The 18,664-nt window shown below is 40.8% G+C and overlaps 1 protein-coding gene across 4 annotated transcripts in view; it reads right to left on the reverse strand.

Annotated features, from left to right (window-relative positions):
* Positions 1-16,624, reverse strand: part of SLC25A13 (solute carrier family 25 member 13) — a 101,671-nt gene extending 85,047 nt beyond the window's left edge. The window contains exons 1-2 of one of the 4 annotated variants that reach the window (XM_015617545.3): positions 16,545-16,571; positions 14,310-14,324 (exon numbers count right to left, since the gene is read on the reverse strand). In XM_015617545.3, the coding sequence (XP_015473031.1) occupies positions 14,310-14,324; positions 16,545-16,556 (27 nt within the window). In that variant the 5' untranslated portion in view covers positions 16,557-16,571. Of the gene's footprint in view, positions 1-10,575; positions 10,618-11,866; positions 11,930-14,309; positions 14,325-16,544 lie in introns of those variants that run through there. The other 3 variants (XM_015617546.2, XM_015617543.1, XM_033511853.1) reach the window with 3 other exon arrangements.
* Between the last annotated feature and the right edge of the window lie 2,040 nt (positions 16,625-18,664).

Consider the following 18,664-nt stretch of genomic DNA (forward strand, 5'->3'; position numbering starts at 1 on the left):
TTCAGAAACAGAGGCATATCTAAGAATTATGAACCTGATAAAACATATTTGGTGGCTACCTCAGCCCAGATTACAGACTTTCCCTTTCCACTCCCAGGTCATGTTTTGTTATAACAACAATGCTACTGTAACCAGTGCATATAATCAGTGCATTGACCAAAAGTTCAAGACATCAACTGTCTCATGTTCATCTTTCAAAAGCAGTCACCCGAGTTCCAGAAGTTTGTCTTCTAGAGGCTTACATCTAGCAAAAAAAACATTAATTTCGCCCAAAGAAGCAAAGGATAGGAAAATTCTCTGGTGTAACAACTGCAGGATTGAAAGCAGTTTCTTAAAAAAGCAGGCAGTGAAGATAATGAATGATACTGTTATCATTCAAAAATTGTAAGGGAGAATTGGCAGACTATTAGGGCAGCATGAATCTTACCTGGCACTTACTGTTACTAGCATAAAATATGTTTTTGAACTAGGATAAAGCAATGGTGAGGTGGAAAGACAAAAGGCCGTTTAACACCATGGTTCTCAGAAGGTGGCACCTCCAGGAAGCATTGTCTCACAGCTGTACAGAGCAACAGTGACCTCTGAGAGAGCCATCTCTGAATGCAACACAAAAGTAACAAGCATCTCCAAGGTACCCATTCTCACTGTGCTCAAGGTTCCCAACAATTCACAGCTTAGTGGAGGCAATCACTCCTGTTTTTGCCTAGCTTCAAGCTTCAGACCCCAACCACCACCCAAACACCCACTCTCCCCTGCCACAGCACAAAGCAGCTTTAACAGTCTAAAGAAGTGCTTCCACCAAGAAAAGTCACAATCCAAAGTTTCAAATCAGTGGTATAATGCTGCACTCTCAGGGAACTTCTTCAGAGTTCTCAACTGCATGTGATATCATACAGTACACAGAGACCTAAAGAGAGGCATTCCATGCTTTATCTGACACCCTCATGAATTACAGAAGCAATAATAGCAAGAACAGACTCCCTGAACAACGTTAAAAAAGGTTTCTGCATAATTTTCTCTCCCAGATGCCAATGCAAGGTCCCAGTCACTCACTGGCAAGACTGTTTGCAGTAATAAATAAAATTCTACTGTCTTTTGAAGAAAGCAGACCTGGAGCAGTGCCATATAGGGGTACCATAACCAGAACGATCTGCTCTTAAATAACTACTAATTCTATAATAACAAAAAATTGTATAATTTACTTATGCGCAGTCGCCATAAACTTGTGGAGAGTTTATAGGCAGCATCTTAAGTTGTTGCTAGAGTAATCTGTAATTTGTGACTTCATGCTTGTGAATGAGCAAGTAAAGGAAATGTGCTGGAGAAAAGTTCCTATACATTACATGTCTTGACTAATAATTGCATGACAGGAATTATGTAGGAATAACTGACAGGTAAATGTGTTTTGTTTCAGTGTTGTGTTTTCTTCTTTGAAGACAGAAGTTCATTTTTCAAGATCCTATTTATAATCAATTCCATCTATTCAGCTCTATTCAAAATGCTACACCTCAGCAGCTCAGAGAACTGGGAAGGGTGTGGGAGTGGGCATGAATCCTTATGTGTGCATGGATACAATCTACAACCTTAAAAAGAACAAATGCTACCTGCACAAGGGAAACAACATCACATACACCAAGTAAAATTATTAAAGGCAATAAATGGTGAGACTCAAAGAAAAGCTAAAGTCCTGTGGTCAGGAATCCTTCCCCATAGCTAACAAAAATAACAGGAGCGTTCCAGCACATACTTGAGCAAAAAGTAGTATTTTCCTACTTGAAACAAAACAAGTATGTTATTTGTTTTCCTTTTTTAAATCCCAACAGCACTCAACACAGTGGCATATTGGGTCATGGGAAGCATGGCCATGGTCTTGGAAAGCTGAGTCACAGTAACTATCCACCTTTCTCACATAAACACGCTAATCAGCCTCTGACTAGGGAAAACCTGGACTTTCATGTTAACAAAGTATCTCTCTCCCTTAAATATTTTTACCTGTCATCTCAAAATACAAATGTCAAAATATGTGTTTGCAAACACACTCTCTTTTGCCTGTAAACAAGGGTATGACTGTTTGTTCAACTACCACCATAGGGGTTTTCGTTTAAACTTATTACATAATCTCCCTGAAGACAGGGAGTACAAAGTAAAGGCAGTTTAACATTTTATTTCACAATTCCTACCTTCAATATTAACAACAAACAACTGCTTAATGTTTAAATATTAGCAGATTACACAGTTGCCACAGGACACTGTGGTTGTGTGACCTTTGTTCTTGCTAAAGAGCTGAACTGAAAGGCAAAGCTATCAAAGAGGGTACTTGGAAAAAATTTACAGTTTCATATGGGAACATAAAATAATCCAGTGAAGACCTATATTGTTTATGCAATGCTGTCATTGTAATCCTAAGAGTTTATCTGCCATTGACTTGCCATACCTCAGTCAAAATTGTTAAAGAGTTCGCAATAACTCCATAATTCACCTAAGTTGTGAGATACCTGACAACAATAATTAAAATCTTCTCATCTCCTTAAGAAACTGCAGAAACATTTTCAGCATTTTAATTACGAACTATTCTGATTTTAGCTTGAATGATTTTGGCTTCTCATCTCTGAGTATATTTTATCATAGATATTTGCATAAAGCAATAACTGTTTCATTAAAACATTAAATTTACTTCTGCTGCATTGCCCTCTGAATGTTTTTGTGAGATCACTTGGTTGCAGTGGAAATAACTATGATGATGTCAAACTGAACATTTTGATTTAAAGATGGGAATTTAAAGATAAAATCCTTAAAATTACTTTCAGGAAAGCATTTTTAGCAGAGGGGAAAACAGCAGCGAACCACTTATTTTTTTTTCCAAGAAAAGCATTTCCATTTGCTTTAAGGGCACTGCAGTCAAACTAAACTCTAAAAATACCAGGTTAAGAAACATAGAGTGGTGTTTAAGACACTAGAGAAAACCTAGCACTTTTCTTTTGATGTCTCAGTAACCAGGAGCTCTTCCATTTCATTCCTAGGACACTCGGGTTGATGTCAGCACCTTGACATCACCAAATGAACTCAGAACAGCAAGTTCACCATCCCAGGTAAGACTCCAAAAACAAGTCTTTCTATGCACATTTTGCTAAGGTATTTCCATCATTTTCAAGAGTTCAGTGGTCTCCTTACTTCCTTCTTTCCCCACACATCCACAGGAAAAGGGAAAATGCCGGTTTATTATCTTTAACTTGTCAAAGGCACACAGAATACGGAGCTATTGAGTGCTACTTCAATTACACAGGATTTGAATGCTTGCACACTTGAGAATTAAGTATTCTGGTTTGGGTTATTTTCATACCTGAGATACTGAATCTATAGGTTGCATGTAATGGAAAACCAAAAGCAAATTTCCAGTTTTATAATCATTAAGAGTTTCAAACCAGTATTTTCTTTATGGAGATAAAAGAGGCTCAAAACTTCTGTAGTATAATCTTCACAACACAGTAAAGACTGAACCTGCTGCTTCACACCTGTTAATCTTGTCAGAAAAGATTCAGACCAAGCGGCTGATCTAGGTCTGTGAATAGAGTAAAAGCAATTGTATAAAGTTTGTTGTTGCCATGTTTTTCTTCCTTTTGAACAGCATCAACATGGGACTAATTAATGATCTTTAGAAAGTAGTTTCCAGTTAGACTGACACACAATGGCAAGCAATCTTAGACAGGTGAAGTGACAGGAAGGAGGAAGGCTGACTTGATGTCAGTGACAAAAACTATTTTAATGGAAATGTGAAATTATTCAAAAATTTCTTCTCTTAAACACGTGAAGATTTCTCTAGTCAGATTCAGACTGCACAATGGGCTGAGAGAAGGAATCAGGCAGACACAGTATTTTTACATACCATGTTTTTCTAATGGCTTTTCATACTCAGTGCCTCACTTAAAGGTTTCTTCTGTCAAAGATCTGTTAAATCAGCGATGTTTCATCAAACAGTAGTTGTCAAACATGATAAAGAACTACAATAATAAAATACGTGACCAAGAGGTTTTAGTAGCCAAGGATACAGGAAAGACTGGAAATAGGTTGTATTTCCAAAGCACAGAAAAATGACAACAGCAATGAAGTCTGCAGTTTGTATTCAGTAATACTAATTTGCAGACCTCTTCTATCCTAAAACAAGACCTACATATCAGGTCATGCAATGGACAGACATGACAGGAAAGTCACATAACAAAGGACAGATGACAACGCATGACTGCTATTGCAGAATGTATCTTTCAATTAACTCTTTTAAGTAGGGAGACTCCTGCCCTGCTACTGATACAAAGCAACATCCCAGTCTCTCTCCTACACTAAGAGCACACACCAGACCCCAGACTTGACAAAGCAGATGTAGAGAGCACCTGATGTAAAAAAAAAGAAAAAAAATCAAAGCCACACCATAAACACACACTACTAAGAGGCAGTAAGACAGAAGGTTTTATTTCTCAGTATAGGAAACCATGTGTCTATGCATTTGAACACAGACCTTTAAGCCAGAGTTGCATACACAGACAGAATCTTTGTGTCATGATCCTGCTAACGGCCTTTCATGTTTTGGAGAGCTTACCTGCATTTTGATTAACACCCATCAACCTTTGACGAAAGATGTAGTCAGATGCCGCTCAAGCTACTCCAACATTGAATAATTTGCTTTAATTTATTCCTTTAAAAATACTCTAATTCACTGCTTTACTTTGATGACGTGGGCACTTTTGGTAACTTTCTAGAATTAAATATCCATTGGCTGAGGCAAAAACCCAAAAACCCCCCAAAATTATGATTCTACTGACTGAGAGAGTTCAGGGAAGCTGGGGTAAGAAACAGCAACTAAAATATAAAGACAATTAGAATTTCTTCCTTCTGATAGCTGGATGATTGGCATTTGGTATAGGATCATCCTTGTGAAAGCATCCTCCCCTGTTGACTAAGTGCATTTCTAAGCAGTGGGTAAACATCATCAGGAGGAAGGTAGAAAAATGTATGCCCTTCCATATTCTGAAATCTTCAGGCATTTTTCCCTGTACATGATGTCAGAATGAAAAACAAAGCACAGCGAATGCTACTTATTTTTTTCTCATCCCCTTGCAAAGCCATTTCTAAAAAAAGACTCCAACCTGACACAGAACCTTCTTTGAACCTTCCATTTCCTATTAAGTTTAAACTTATCTTGTCAGATAGAAATGAAGCTTGGCTCCAGGAAAGAACATTTTTAAATCCTCAGCGAATAAAGATCAGATAGTATTCACCTACAGAAACTGAAAAATGTGGAAAGGTAAATACAAAACAGTGCATGGAGCTGGAAAAATCTCTGGTCAATGTCATTCTACATAACCATCTGAATTCCAGTAAATCAATTTCAATTACAAAGGAAATACAAAGCAAGATGACAGTGTCACAAACACAGGGAAAGAATAAACTCTATTGGGGAAACGACAAGCAAAATTCAAATGTATCAAATCTCTGTTCTCATCCTTTTCTTAAAGTTTTCAGTCTAAGGAATTTGTTCAACTATACAGGAAGTACTCAGACTTTGATTACCCACACCTCCCTCCCCGTGCAGTTCCATAACTGCTCAGGAATGGTATCTTTTAGATTTGTTCAACAGCTGTTTAGTTCAACAGCCATGGTTTTGATACTATAGAATACTAATTACACAAAAACATCTGAATCACAGAATATGCTGAGTTGGAAGGGACCCACAAGGATCATCAAATCCAATCCCTATCCCTGCACAGGACCATCCCCAAGAGTCACAGCACAGGCCTGAGGGCATTGTCCAAATGCTTCTTAAACTCTGTCAGGCTTGGCACTTCGACACTTCCCTGGGGAGCCTGTTCCACTGCCCAACCTTCCCTCGGGTCCTGTCACTGGTCACCAGAGTAAAGAGATCAGGTCTGCTCCTCCTCTTCCCCTCACATGGAAGTTGTATACTGTGATAAGGTGTCCCCTCAGTCTCCTCTTCTAAAGGAGGAGGGAAAACAAACTCTGCTTCTACACATTTATAAAATGGCTAAGACTATGGTCACCTAGCTACACAACATCTTCTTCCATATTCTAGCTCAGAAATTAAGTTTACTCATTGCAATCCTTCAATTACCCTAATCATCAAGGCCATAACAATCATAGTTGTAAAGAGCACATGTATTACTCTTGTGATATGTCCCCATAATTGCAAAAGTAGCCTTTAAAAGCCTTGGAATCTTTAAACTGGTGGAATTTTTAAAATAAACCTAGACATTAAGAGTTGCAGGGTACATTATCTTCACATGGGATTGATTCACAGTGGGACCTGAAGAATGGAAAACAATTTAAAGATTGCGCCCCTTAAGTTTAATGCTAATTCCCTTCAAGTAAAACTATTCTTTGATATTTCTGTTTTGAAAAGAAGACACAATCAAGTTCCAGCTATATAATTTGTGGCTAATCTCAACATAATCTAACAATAGTTCTACAGATAACTACAACTCTAGGACTATTATTGCCAGCTCACCAAAACATGGACCTTAGCAGGTGAATTTAATTCTGTATTCTGGCAGCTTCTATTAGATAATATACGCTGGTCAAAAAGCATTTATTGAGCTTTAAAATGCTCAGTTTCTAAAGGATTCTTCTTCAAATTACAACACATAATTAACTATTTGCCTCCCTGATCAGTCTGTTTTGCTGCCAAACAATCCTGTCCCAGATAACCACAAAGCGCTGAAGTACAGTCTTTATTAGCTTTCTGTAAAGCACCACAGGTCATAAAAATGTTATCTTACAGGTCTGAATAAATATACGACTGTGTTTCTCTCCACATTACATCAAATTTCATTATTCCAGTCATATGCAATAAAATGCAGTGTTAACATCGTTTTCCATTATTTGCACCTGGTTTTCATCAAAAAGAACCAGTAATAATGCAAACAGAATTAATAGGGTTGGGAAGTGTTCACCTGTCATAAGGACAGCTTGTGGAGTGAGAATTAGCAGTCTCAAGAGAGGCTATCTGTTCTATCCATTGCAATCACAAGCCACCTAAAATATTAACAGCATGAATGCCAAAAATGTGAAAAGACTACAGAGATGTGCAGAGTAAAGAAAATTTGTCACTTAAGAATGGAAACATATTTTAGAGTAACTAGAACAATCAGAAGTTGTGGTAGTACTATTTATTACTTAGATTGCCTAAGTTTTCCAAATATTTTATCTGGGTAAAAAAATCAAATCAAACCAAACCAAACCTTTGAGATGGGTCTTCTGCTGAAGGGATAAACCAGTATTATTGATGCTAACATGGACTGGCTGGTAGGGAGCAAGACCAAGGGCATGTAGATGTCATAAGTCATAAAGACAACAGTAACCTAAACCACAAATGCATGAAACCTCTCTGTAGCTTCATTTTTTCTTTATACATTTTATACATTTTAATATGGATAATTCATAAAATGACAGAGTGCTTAACAATTCACATGTATATCAATTATTCAAAAACTACCAATCAAATGAAAATAAAACAGATTATTGCATGGCACTTAAGGTTCGTTCATCTTCAGCATCCGTCGTCAAAGTCACCCTCCTTTAATTTCCCAAATTTCTGGGGTTAGGATTTCATTTGTCAGAGTTGGAATTTCACCAGCTGCCTTACTCCTACAGACTAAGTCTGCAGTCATCTTCTGTGTGCGGTGTTGAGCTAAGGCTGATCAGCACTGTTAGAAAAACATGTAGGGACCAGCTAGGCTAATCAAGGCAAAACCAACCACAAACTTGCCTAAAGCAAGTGGCAGTTACTCCTTCTACAGCAAAATCAGGTCACTTTTGAATACATAAGTAAGCCAATCAAAGACACATCTTTTGAAAAAAACAAAAGGAACGCAACAGTAGAAACCATTTTTTATTTCTGCTTACTCAGAAAATTCTCTTTAAAAACATTCCTATCAGTCCAGGTATTAGACTATATAGAGAAAAGGGGACAAAATACTTTTAAAGAGTTGAGTATAAATATTTAAAAGAAAAATTATGACAAAGCTTTCTTGATGTTCCATTTTTTGCTTCTTTCAATTTAAATTTTTGCCCACTGGCATGTAAATAACTAGTGGGTAATTAGTTGACCAATTAGTTCTATGACAATCTCACAATTCTGCCTATGCAATATTACAGTTACATCTGCATGGCTGCATCCTTGTGCTACACCTCCTACTTTAGGGAAAACTCCCTACAATCTCTATGGCTATTGCTGCATGAACAGTGACTGACAACAGACAAACCACTTAACAAAAGTAAAAAATCCTGCCTTCTCATTTCTCTGCTGAGCAGCGGAAAATGCAAAAGTATCTGTAAATGCACAGCAGTAAAAAGTCCTACAGTGGTCACATTAAACTACCCTTTGCAGGTTTCCAGTTTAAGGTATTTCTGTGCTCAGTGCCATCCACATAACTCTTTAAGCTGCTTTGCTGTGAACCGTATTAGGGAACTGATCTGATCTAATGCAAACAAAACCAATTTATATGTACTAAAAAAGAAAAAAAAAATTGTGTCACTTTTTGCCCAATCAGCTATGCACTCCAATTCATCCTCACACATTACACTACCCTAGTATTGCCACTGAATGATTTAGTGAAATCACAACTTCACTGCTACCACCAGCTTTTAAAAACTGCAGTGACTTGGCAGTTCAAGAAACAGATACCTCTCCACATCAACCCAACCAACAGAACAGCTACAGTAAGTCCAGCCCCGGCATCAGAGCAGAGAAACAATCAACCCAGTATCAGGAAGGCAAAAAAACAGTCCCAGAGATCTGGTCTAGCCTTGGCTTTCAAAAAAGAGCCAGTAAGACCCCAAAGCTATAGAAGTAGTGATGACACTAACATTTTAGAAGTATTTTTAAAAGCTCTGGCTGTGTGGGAACAAGTCTGCCCATCTCACTGCACTGTCTACAAATAAAATGTGTGTTTGTGTATTTGCAAACTCCATTTTGCTCAGCCTCTGAGAGGCTGATCCATTAGCACACTCCACTACCTCCAGTCACAGCATGATGCAAAAACCATTCCATTCCTACAAGCAGAAAGCCACATGCAATTTAAGGTTTTAGGATTCCAGAAGTTTCACCAAGGTGCATATCCAGGACTGCCGCAGCCCTGATCTGAGCATGTATAGACATTTCAGACGCCGACCAGGCACCCAGCAACCACACAAGCAACAAGTCTAATGTACATCGGCAGTAAGCGCCAGGCAGCAACCCTCTCTGAAACTGTGGCAGCTGGAGGCATCATTCATGCAAAATGCATCAACACTGCTGGCAACAGAGAATCCAAATCTTCCCCCCTCCCAGCTAGGTACCCTAATTGCTAGAAACTGAATCAGGTTCTGGCCCACACCTCTTGCCCCCAGTCCTTCTGTTGCATTACAAGAACACAGTGCAATGGCCCTGCCTGAAACAGAAGTGCAAACTCATTTCTTTAAAGATCCTCCAGGGACCTTCTTTTCTTCATCCCTATTCCTTCATTTCCAGCTGGCTGCCTTAGATGCTCCTTAGTCACCACACTGGCTATTTTGGTACCAATTCCTGATACCTTTGGTAGGTTTCTTAATTACAAAGTCAAGTGGGTAAAAAAGTTAAGCATGGAGATGTCAATCTAAAGAACACCAAAAAATCATCTTTTTCTAAATTGGTTTTCACATGGCCAGAGTGTAAGGCAGATCTCCAAGGAGGCTCCATACTGGTCAGCTAAAAACACTTCTTGCAGGCTGCCTAGGCATGCAAGATATCATAAATGTAAGAATCCAGCAGCTGATATTTAGGGATCTCATATTTATCCAACAAGAGGAATGTGATTAGTCCTGCGACAAGCTACATCTCTTCTGTTTCTTTTCTAAATGCACATAGTTTAGTGTACATGCAGTCACATTGCCACTCCCTCTCTCAAATGTTTCTTTATTTCCTCTTCAGAGGAAAAGAAAAATGCCAACAACCCATTCCTTGTGAGCAATTTCATCCTTTAACACACCAGATTCTGTTCAGGTCAAGTAACATTTTTGGTAAAGAATATAATTGCAATTGCCTGTTTCTAAGATCTTGTAAATAGCACAACACTATTTTTAAAACTTATGAAAAATGCATTTACAGTGTTTCTTTAAGTGTTTTAACACAGCTTCAGCTGAAATTGCTTTATTCCAAAGCAATTGAATATAGAATATTTTTATAAGGACCTCTTTGCCTCTCTGCAAATGACTGAGATACAGATACTTTCCAGAAAGAGAATGCACCTGAAAATATGCAGCCTTACATTTTACTAGCCATAGTTATCTAGCACCATAAAACATCAGTTGCTCTGTTCCTGAAGATTATGTTGTAGCTAAAGCAAAACAGCATGATCAGCAGAGTCAAGTAGTACCTAGAGGCCTTATGCAAGTTTAGATCTGTCACCATACACACACACAGGCTCTATTCAGTATGGTAAAGCCATTCTACAGCCAAAGCAGAGGCAATTCCATAGATCAAAAGCAAAAATGAAGCTAAAATTCGGCAGCACGTTCATGCCATCTTCCAGGAAATACAGTATCACATACCTCCTTGTCATACTCCTTGGACAACATAGACAAATAAAATAGATATAGGCCTAAACAAGCTGGTCAGAAGACACATTGTTATCACTCAGAGCTGTAAGCTTGTCTACATTACAGCTCCTGCAGGAGTGCCTTTAACATGCAGTTTGAGGCACACTTGGAAGAGCTTCTCTAACCTCCTGAGACACAAAGCTGCATAGAAAGAGCAAATTATTTCCCGATGTGATAAAATCCAGGTAACTTTAAATACTTTCCAGCAGGCATCACAAAAGACAAGGTATACACATAACTGCTTACTCCAGTAGCTCTCTCCTAGGCTATACATGAAGCAAAGTCACCCTGCAACTCCTCTTACAGGGATACCGTAATGGAAAGCAGCAAGCTTCAAAAACTTTCCAAAACCACTGGCAGTGACAACATGCAATGCCATCAGTACCTAACATATTGAAGACAAAAAGCAACTTCTTCCACCACCTCCTCTTGCCCCCACCTTGCTCTGACAAGGAAAGGTGGGGTCAGAGAGGAAATCGTAGTACAAAGACATAGGAGAACTCAATTGAGAGAAAAAAACCCACTGTAATAAAGCTTCTTTTCAGGATAACTCAGCGTTCATTGCGGAAGAGAGCTGTATGGACATTTTCCACATCAGAGTTGCTCTATGAGAGTCTTTCCTGGGATTATTCTTGCCAGTGGGCCTGTAGCATCCTGTGAGTCTTGAGACTAGGACTCAACCAGTTCTCCTGAGGGTACGCATCATAAGGAACCATTTATGCAGTAAAAGAAACCAAATGAAACTAAACACAAACTATGACAGGCTGGACAGTGGAGTAGATTCCTTCATTTCTCCTCCTTTCGGCTGCAGTCATCAGTCATGCTACTTTGTACTTAGAAAAGTTATCAGCACTCATACAAATTCAATGTCCCTCCATCAGGTAAATTCTGGTCTCTTAAGAAATCAAGATGAAGTAATAAGTCATAAGCAGCATAAATACATGGCTTTTTCTGAGGGGAAAGTGGAAAGAAGAGTCTTATGATACATACAGTGTTTAAGAATTTACATATTTCTGCACAGATCCAAAATATAACTACGCACGAGCAAATACTTCTGGACCTGTACAGACTAGCAACAGAACTTTCCACATGGACATTACACAGTGCTATCACATCCAAAAAATTACCATGGTACCATTAAGTGCCATAGCACTATTAAATCTATAGCAGATAAACTCAGTGGTGCTTCAGGGAAACAGATTTCTCTCTCCTTACTCACCAACCACTTTCCTCTCCAACTGACCTCACTGAGTGGCTGGAGTCTGTCCACAATGGACTCCACTCCTTTCATGGACACAGGAGCCCATCATGATGCTAGAATCCCTCACCTCTTCTTTTTTGAGGGCCCAACAAATCCATGTCCAATGCCATGCAATTCTTCTCTTCCATTTTGCTGGAGGAAGGGAAGAATGGCACGATTGAGGGCAAGAAGAGCAAATTTAATCTGTTCCCAGGCACACTCCACACTACTGCTAGCACAGGAGAGACGAGCATGGGAGAAGGAGCTGAACAAAGAGGCCAAATGGAGCTGTATGATGTACAAAGGGACACACTAGGTGTGCATGGCAGCAAAATAATCAGAGTGGCATGGTTGTGTCAGCATCTAATAGTTTTGGCGTTTTTTGCAATCACATTTATTTAGAATTGCATTGCCATTGTGCCTGCATTTCAAACACTGCTTACACAAACCTCACTAATTCACATCATCCAGGGCAGGCACTGGATCACTTCTGCAGACAAAAAGGTTTGTAGAGGCAGGGCCAGTGGTATCAATGCCTCACAGAAGTCCAGTTAATACAGCTGAGGTGATGCATCTTGCAGGACTGGGGTGTTCAGTGTGAGATGTCTGACTATAGTAACAGCAAGACATACAAGGAGCCTGTGCCTGGGGACTAACTATTTTTGATGTGACAAGGTTTAGGATTTTAGAGGTAGATGCGGCAGTAACCAGAAACAACATTCATCTCCACTGACACAGCTTCCATAATAAACAGTTTCAGAAAAACACAAGAGAAAAGAGAATTAAAAAAAAAGTTAAACACATGAAAATTGCACAACCAATTTTCTTTACCTTGCATTAGAACTATCCCAAATATTGTCACATAAGTTAGCAACAAATCTCTTTTTGTTACATTATTGATGTGGTTCTGACAGTCATGAATTTGATCTTCAAAAGACTTACACATGCACTTAAAATTAAGCATGCAAGCAGTCCCATTGGGTACTAATGTAAGGTTCATGCCTTCACTTGAACAGTCATTTTACAACTAGCTTTTTCAGCATGCGATGTTTGTGTTCACTTTGCTTATAAGACAAAAATTTTAAAATAACTCATACATTCTGGGGAGTATGGGCAACCAGTACGAGTCCAATGGATAAAAGGTCACACACAACACACAAAAAAACAATTACATTAGAAACAGAGATATTCCACAGTATTTAAAAATCAGCTCCTGTATCCTTGCTATGCAGTTCATACAATTACTGAAGTTTATTCACATGCTAATCATAGCAAAGATAAAGTTTAATGATGTTCAAGTGCTTCCATGCTAAGCCACTGTTTTTACAGTTTTATAGGCTTTGATTTATCTATCAAAATTATCAGAGTTTTGAATTTTCATTAATGCAATTTTTAACTGTTTTGGATGTAGCTTAGTGGTTATGAAATACAATGTTTAAAAATATTATATATACTAACTCCCATTATAAATATCTATTTCTGACCTTAAGGCAAACAGACAAAGTAGCAAAGGCAAAATCAACTACAGAAAGAAGTCTCACTGAGACATACCTTAAAACCTCCCACTGAAAATATGTTTTTATTTTACCAAGCAGTAGAACTTTAAAAAGACAAGTCACACTTCGCACATGCATGAGACAACAACTATGCCCAGAACTTGTAGCAGAATAGGGATCAAGGGTAACTGACATTCACTCAACACAAACATTTAATTTTGCTGTAAAATACACACCAGGTGAACAGCAAGGGACATTAGCTAGACTACGTAAATTCTCTTTAGAACTATCTGGCTAAAGGGCAGAAAAACAACATTGTGATTGCATCGTTAAACACTCAAAATGAAGAAATAAGCAGGACACACTATGTAAAACATTAGTGCTTTGTACCTGCATTACCATAAAAATGTTGTACAGAGCCTCTTTTTTTGCACAATGCAAAAAAAAAAGACAGTCCTAAGGAGGTAATTTAGTTACAAATGGGATAAAAATCTACTGGAAAATCTCACCTCTGGTTTTTACTGAAAATTTGTGTGAATATAATTTACAGTGGAGTTTTCCCAAAACGGTTTCAGAAAATGTTTTCAAAGTTTAAGGAAAGACACCGATGTGTATCATACATTGCTTAAAATGTTGTGTAAGTTCCAAACATTGAGCTATATAAAACAAAGGAAATTAAACAGGGCTGTAGTGCCAATTTCTTGATACCTGAGTGCTTAACTATGCAGCCTTAACAGTATCCCATTTGGGTTTTCCTTCTGAGAGACTGAATTCCTAAAGTCTGCTTAAAATTTCAACATCTGAATTCTTGCAAGCAAAGACCAATTACATTCAATCCCAGAAACTCATATGCCTAAAAGGGTATAATGAAAAAATCAAAGGAAGCAGTCATGCAGGATACTGGCAAGGAAAAAGTACTAAAGAAATTTTAGAAAAAGCATTTAACTCACCAGTCCATTGTTTGGCTGAGGTGAAAAAGGCAAACATTACTGAGATGCATCAGTGAGGAAGTTAGAACACAAATCAAGGCCCATGCCTGCAAGCACACGTGAATAACTTCAGGCCTAGAAGCTCGTTCATGGCAAAGTTATTCATATGTGTGCTTGCAGAACCTAAGCTCAGGTGTTGCCCTCAAAGTACAAAATGCTACTCACATTTTGCTACTGACCACAATATAAATAGAAATTCACCTGTGTTTAACTTTTTCAACTGAAGAAGACAAAAACCCCCCTGAAGTCTCACAAAGTAATGTAATTAATCCATTCTAGCTGCTCACAGTTCTACCTTGTTTGTTTGCTTTTAACATAAATATCTCAGAACGTGTTTCGGCATACAGACCAGAAGCCTTCCTTGGAAGCTATGTGAGGACTGTATACCCTGGGGTACCAAAGAATTACATCTCTGCCTTGCAATACACCAAGAATGCTTATGACATGACAATTAAGCCATTATTCTTTTTATTGGGTATGTCTCTCCCAAGCCTGATGTAACCTGACATATTAATACATAATATACAACATTCAATTAAGTATCTCCTAAAGTGATGAATCTTTCCAACATTTGCTTGTGTATGGAAACTATAGCTTTTGGGATCTGGACAGTGTAAGAAATCCAATTTAAAGAAAAAGGGCACCACACAAATGTGTAGCACAAATGGAGCACATGTGTGTACCTGATTAGACAAACACTAACTACACATATAGGATTTTTAAGTATATGTGACTAGCATAGGTTCAAATGGATTGCAGATTACAAACCACTGCTTGGAGAAGAGAAAATAAGTAAAAGGTTCAAAACGCCAGAGAATAGGAGACTTTTAAGTCTTTAAACACCAATAGTTTGGTAAGATGTAGCTGACGTGTGTATGGACCAAAATGGGCAATCAAAAATTTTCCAAAAAAATCAAAATCAAAAGGCTAGATAGGTCAGCTGAGATTTACAAATAGTGAACGTTTGGGCATGACTATTTTATAGACACTAGCAAAGAGGAATCAAATATTGCTCAATCCACTAAAACAGCATTCAGTTCAGATAACCTAAGTTCTTATTGAAAAAGGTGCTGACCTTTTACATCTGTTATACACTAGCTGAAATAAAGGAGCACACAACTCCAGCCATACTGAGCTATGTGCTGCTTTGAGTTGTTAGGGAAGCTTTGTTTCCTAATGTTCCCTCAATGTAAGTTTCATCTGACTTCAATAAAAGGACACGGAGTAATTTATTTTTGAAGTGTCAGTATTCAAATATGAAATCTAATGAAAGTTTTGAAACACCAACATACATCTAATTTTATCTCCCTTTAGATAGGGCCTTGATCCAGCTAATGGCTGGGATGGGAGTATATTATTTCTGGGATGGGAGTATACTATTAGGCGATTAAACAAACTTTATCCATTTGCTTATCCTTCTGATCAGCAAAAAAGCCTAAATAGCAGGTATCCACCTGACAGGAGAGCACTGAGAAGTAAAAATGGTTGGAAATTATAACCAGATGTGAAAACAGAAGGTAAAAAAAGGTACATGGAGAAAATGGGGGGAAAAGCAAAAAGGGACTATCGCGCTAAGGCCTGCAAACAGGACAGGGCCAACATGTGTGCCCACTCCGGGCCCTGCCAGCCGCCGTGCCCCGAACCCGCTGCATCCTCTCGTCCACAGAGGTGTGTGTGTCCGCATGTATATCGTGTGTAGGTGCATCTTTATGCATCCGCACATTGTGTTAGAAGATGCACGGCGGGGCTCTCACTGAGGCACTACTGGGCCCAAACGCGCTTGGCGGAGCAGGGGCCAGGCCAGGGCACGGGTGCCCGGCGGGGCAGTGCGGGGCCTCTCCGGGGAGAGCGACATCGGCACCGGCAGCGGCACCGGCCGCGGGAGGCGCCGTGCAGTGTCATTCACGCCGATGATGCATCGCAAGGGGAGCGCAGGCCCGCTGCTCCCGGCGCGGGCAGCTGCGGATCCTCGCCGCGCTGGCACCCGGCCCCACCGGCCGGGGAGGCCGCCCGCTGCCCACCCCCCGCTCCCCCGGGCCGGCGGCTAGCGGCCGCCGAGCCGCGAGGAGGAGGAGGAGGCGCCACCGTGGGGTTTCGTCAAGGACAGGCCCGAGGTCAAACCTGGCAACCGCCACGCCGCGGCCCCTTCCCCGCCGCCGCCCGCCGCCTGCCCGCCCGCCGGCGGCGGTGCCTTACCTTGGCAGCCATGCTGTGCCCGGTGCGGCCACCCCTTCCCGTCCCTTCCCTTCCTCCGCTCCCCTCCCTTCCGACCGCGGCACGCAGCTTCCCCGCCTGCGCACCAGCCCGCCAGCGCCGGCCGTCACCGCTCGCTCTCACAGGCAAGGACGGGGCGCCGCCCCCGCCCGGCCCCGCCGCGGCCCCGTGATCGCCCGGCACGGTCCGGAGCTGCCCGCGGGCTCCGCGCCGGGCGCCGGCGAGGCGGCCTCGGGCACCGGCGGAATGCCGGAGTAGCGGAGCGAGCACCGCCTCGTCCCTGTGAAGGGCCCAGTTGCCATCCTGGTTCCTCCACGGCTACGGCTGGTGGCCCAGCGGGCGCACGGGGAATCCGAGCTCTTGGGGGCCCTGCAGCCTCTCCGCCCGCTGGAGACGGTGACCATGTCCCCAGTTGGTGACTCGCACTGCTGACCCCGGCGAGTGCCCCCGGCGTGTTCGGAGGACACCGGGGCGAGCAGCGGAAGGCTGCCAGCACCTTCACATCAAACCCTGCCGTCCTACCCAGCGTTGCCCTCCCCTCAAGACAGGCTGCTGTTCGAGGGACGTTTAATGCAGTTGCAGCATCCCCAGCCCTCATTCTGGGGTGTCCCATGAACGAGCTGTGCCTTCAAGCAAACAATGCCGTGCTAGTTTCTAAGTCGGCATGAGGATGACACACAAGCAGCCCCCGCCGCAGTCCAGGGCTGTGCCCCAGGGGAGCACAAGTGCGGCAGGCTCAGCCTCGCAGGCGGTTCGCACACTGCCGAGGGCAGCCTGCCCGGGCACGTTCGGCACTGCAGCATTCGCCATGCGGGCCTGTGGCTGCCTCCGGGGCAATCGCCAGGCTGCCAGGGCCCGCTCCGGCTCGTCGCGGGACTTCGGGGGGATTTTAGAATAGACTGGGTTCGGTAGTGGAGACAGGGAGATTGCCACGTGCGTGTAACTAAAAGGTTGCTCACAAGAACAGCTCCAGGGCAAGTTTTCAAGTTAATAATGATGTATCAAGTTAGTCATAGCTCTGAGGTAGATATTTCAGTGCTTTCCCATAAACTGAATTTTGTAAAGATGCTAAAAAGACAAAGGATCTCAGAGAGATCTACTACATTATAAACCAAAACCAATTAACTCTTTAATTGCTATTAGTTGTCCTAGAGAGAGAATGATAAGGATTCTTAAATGTCTCTTCACAGTAGAGAAATTGTAAGGATTCAAAAACATACCTGTACTTGCCCACTATAAATCTATTAAGAATATATTTTTTTATGTTTTCAGTCCAAGTTAATTACTTCCAGTGTCTGAGCAAATTGTAGTCTCCCCTGTGCTTCTTGGAAGTTTCTTCCATCACCTGTGAGTGATATATCCCCTTCTCAGCAGTCTCCCAGTCTCAGCTTCTTGTAAAATCCTCCCACTTTCTGGATTCTCTTCCTTTTCTACTTGCCCCTCATATGTGTGCCTATTGCATGTGCTCAGCAGTTCTGTGAGACAGCACAATTTTTCTCTTCTTGCTGCAACTCCCTGACCTAGAAAATAGCAGTCAGATCAAAGCAGACTTGGAGCCTTCCTCCAACCCCACTTTTTCAAATAAACACAAAAAAACAGACTACATAATGCTTATCTGCAAACTAGATAAGCAAATACTGTCACCTTGTCATAAATGAATAGATAATAGCAGTCCATTTATAAACAATAGAAAACAATCTTCGATTATTTTAATGATACCACTAAGAAGAGAAAAAAAACATAGAGGAAATAGCATAACAGTTGTCTTAGAATACAAATACTACATTCTGTGTATATTAATAAGTCAGGATATTTAGATGTGAGCCTGAAAGTCAGTCCTATTGAGCTTCATCTTTGTGAAAACTGGCTTCAATGGGATTTTTTTTCCATTTAAGACTGCTAAGAAAATTACTAGAATTCTCATGTTATACTGACACATGGTCTTAAGTTAATTGCCAAGGAAAAACACAAGTCAAGAAACTGCCTACATTTCAAGTAGACTGGTGGTAAAATTCAGGGATTGATTTTTCACTAAAAAGGATGATCCTGGAAAGTCTTATTCAACTGCTCCCTAAATGCAACAGTGCTCGACCTCTTTTTGA

Source organism: Parus major, chromosome 2 (genome assembly GCF_001522545.3).
Source record: "Parus major isolate Abel chromosome 2, Parus_major1.1, whole genome shotgun sequence".
Taxonomy (NCBI): domain Eukaryota; kingdom Metazoa; phylum Chordata; class Aves; order Passeriformes; family Paridae; genus Parus; species Parus major.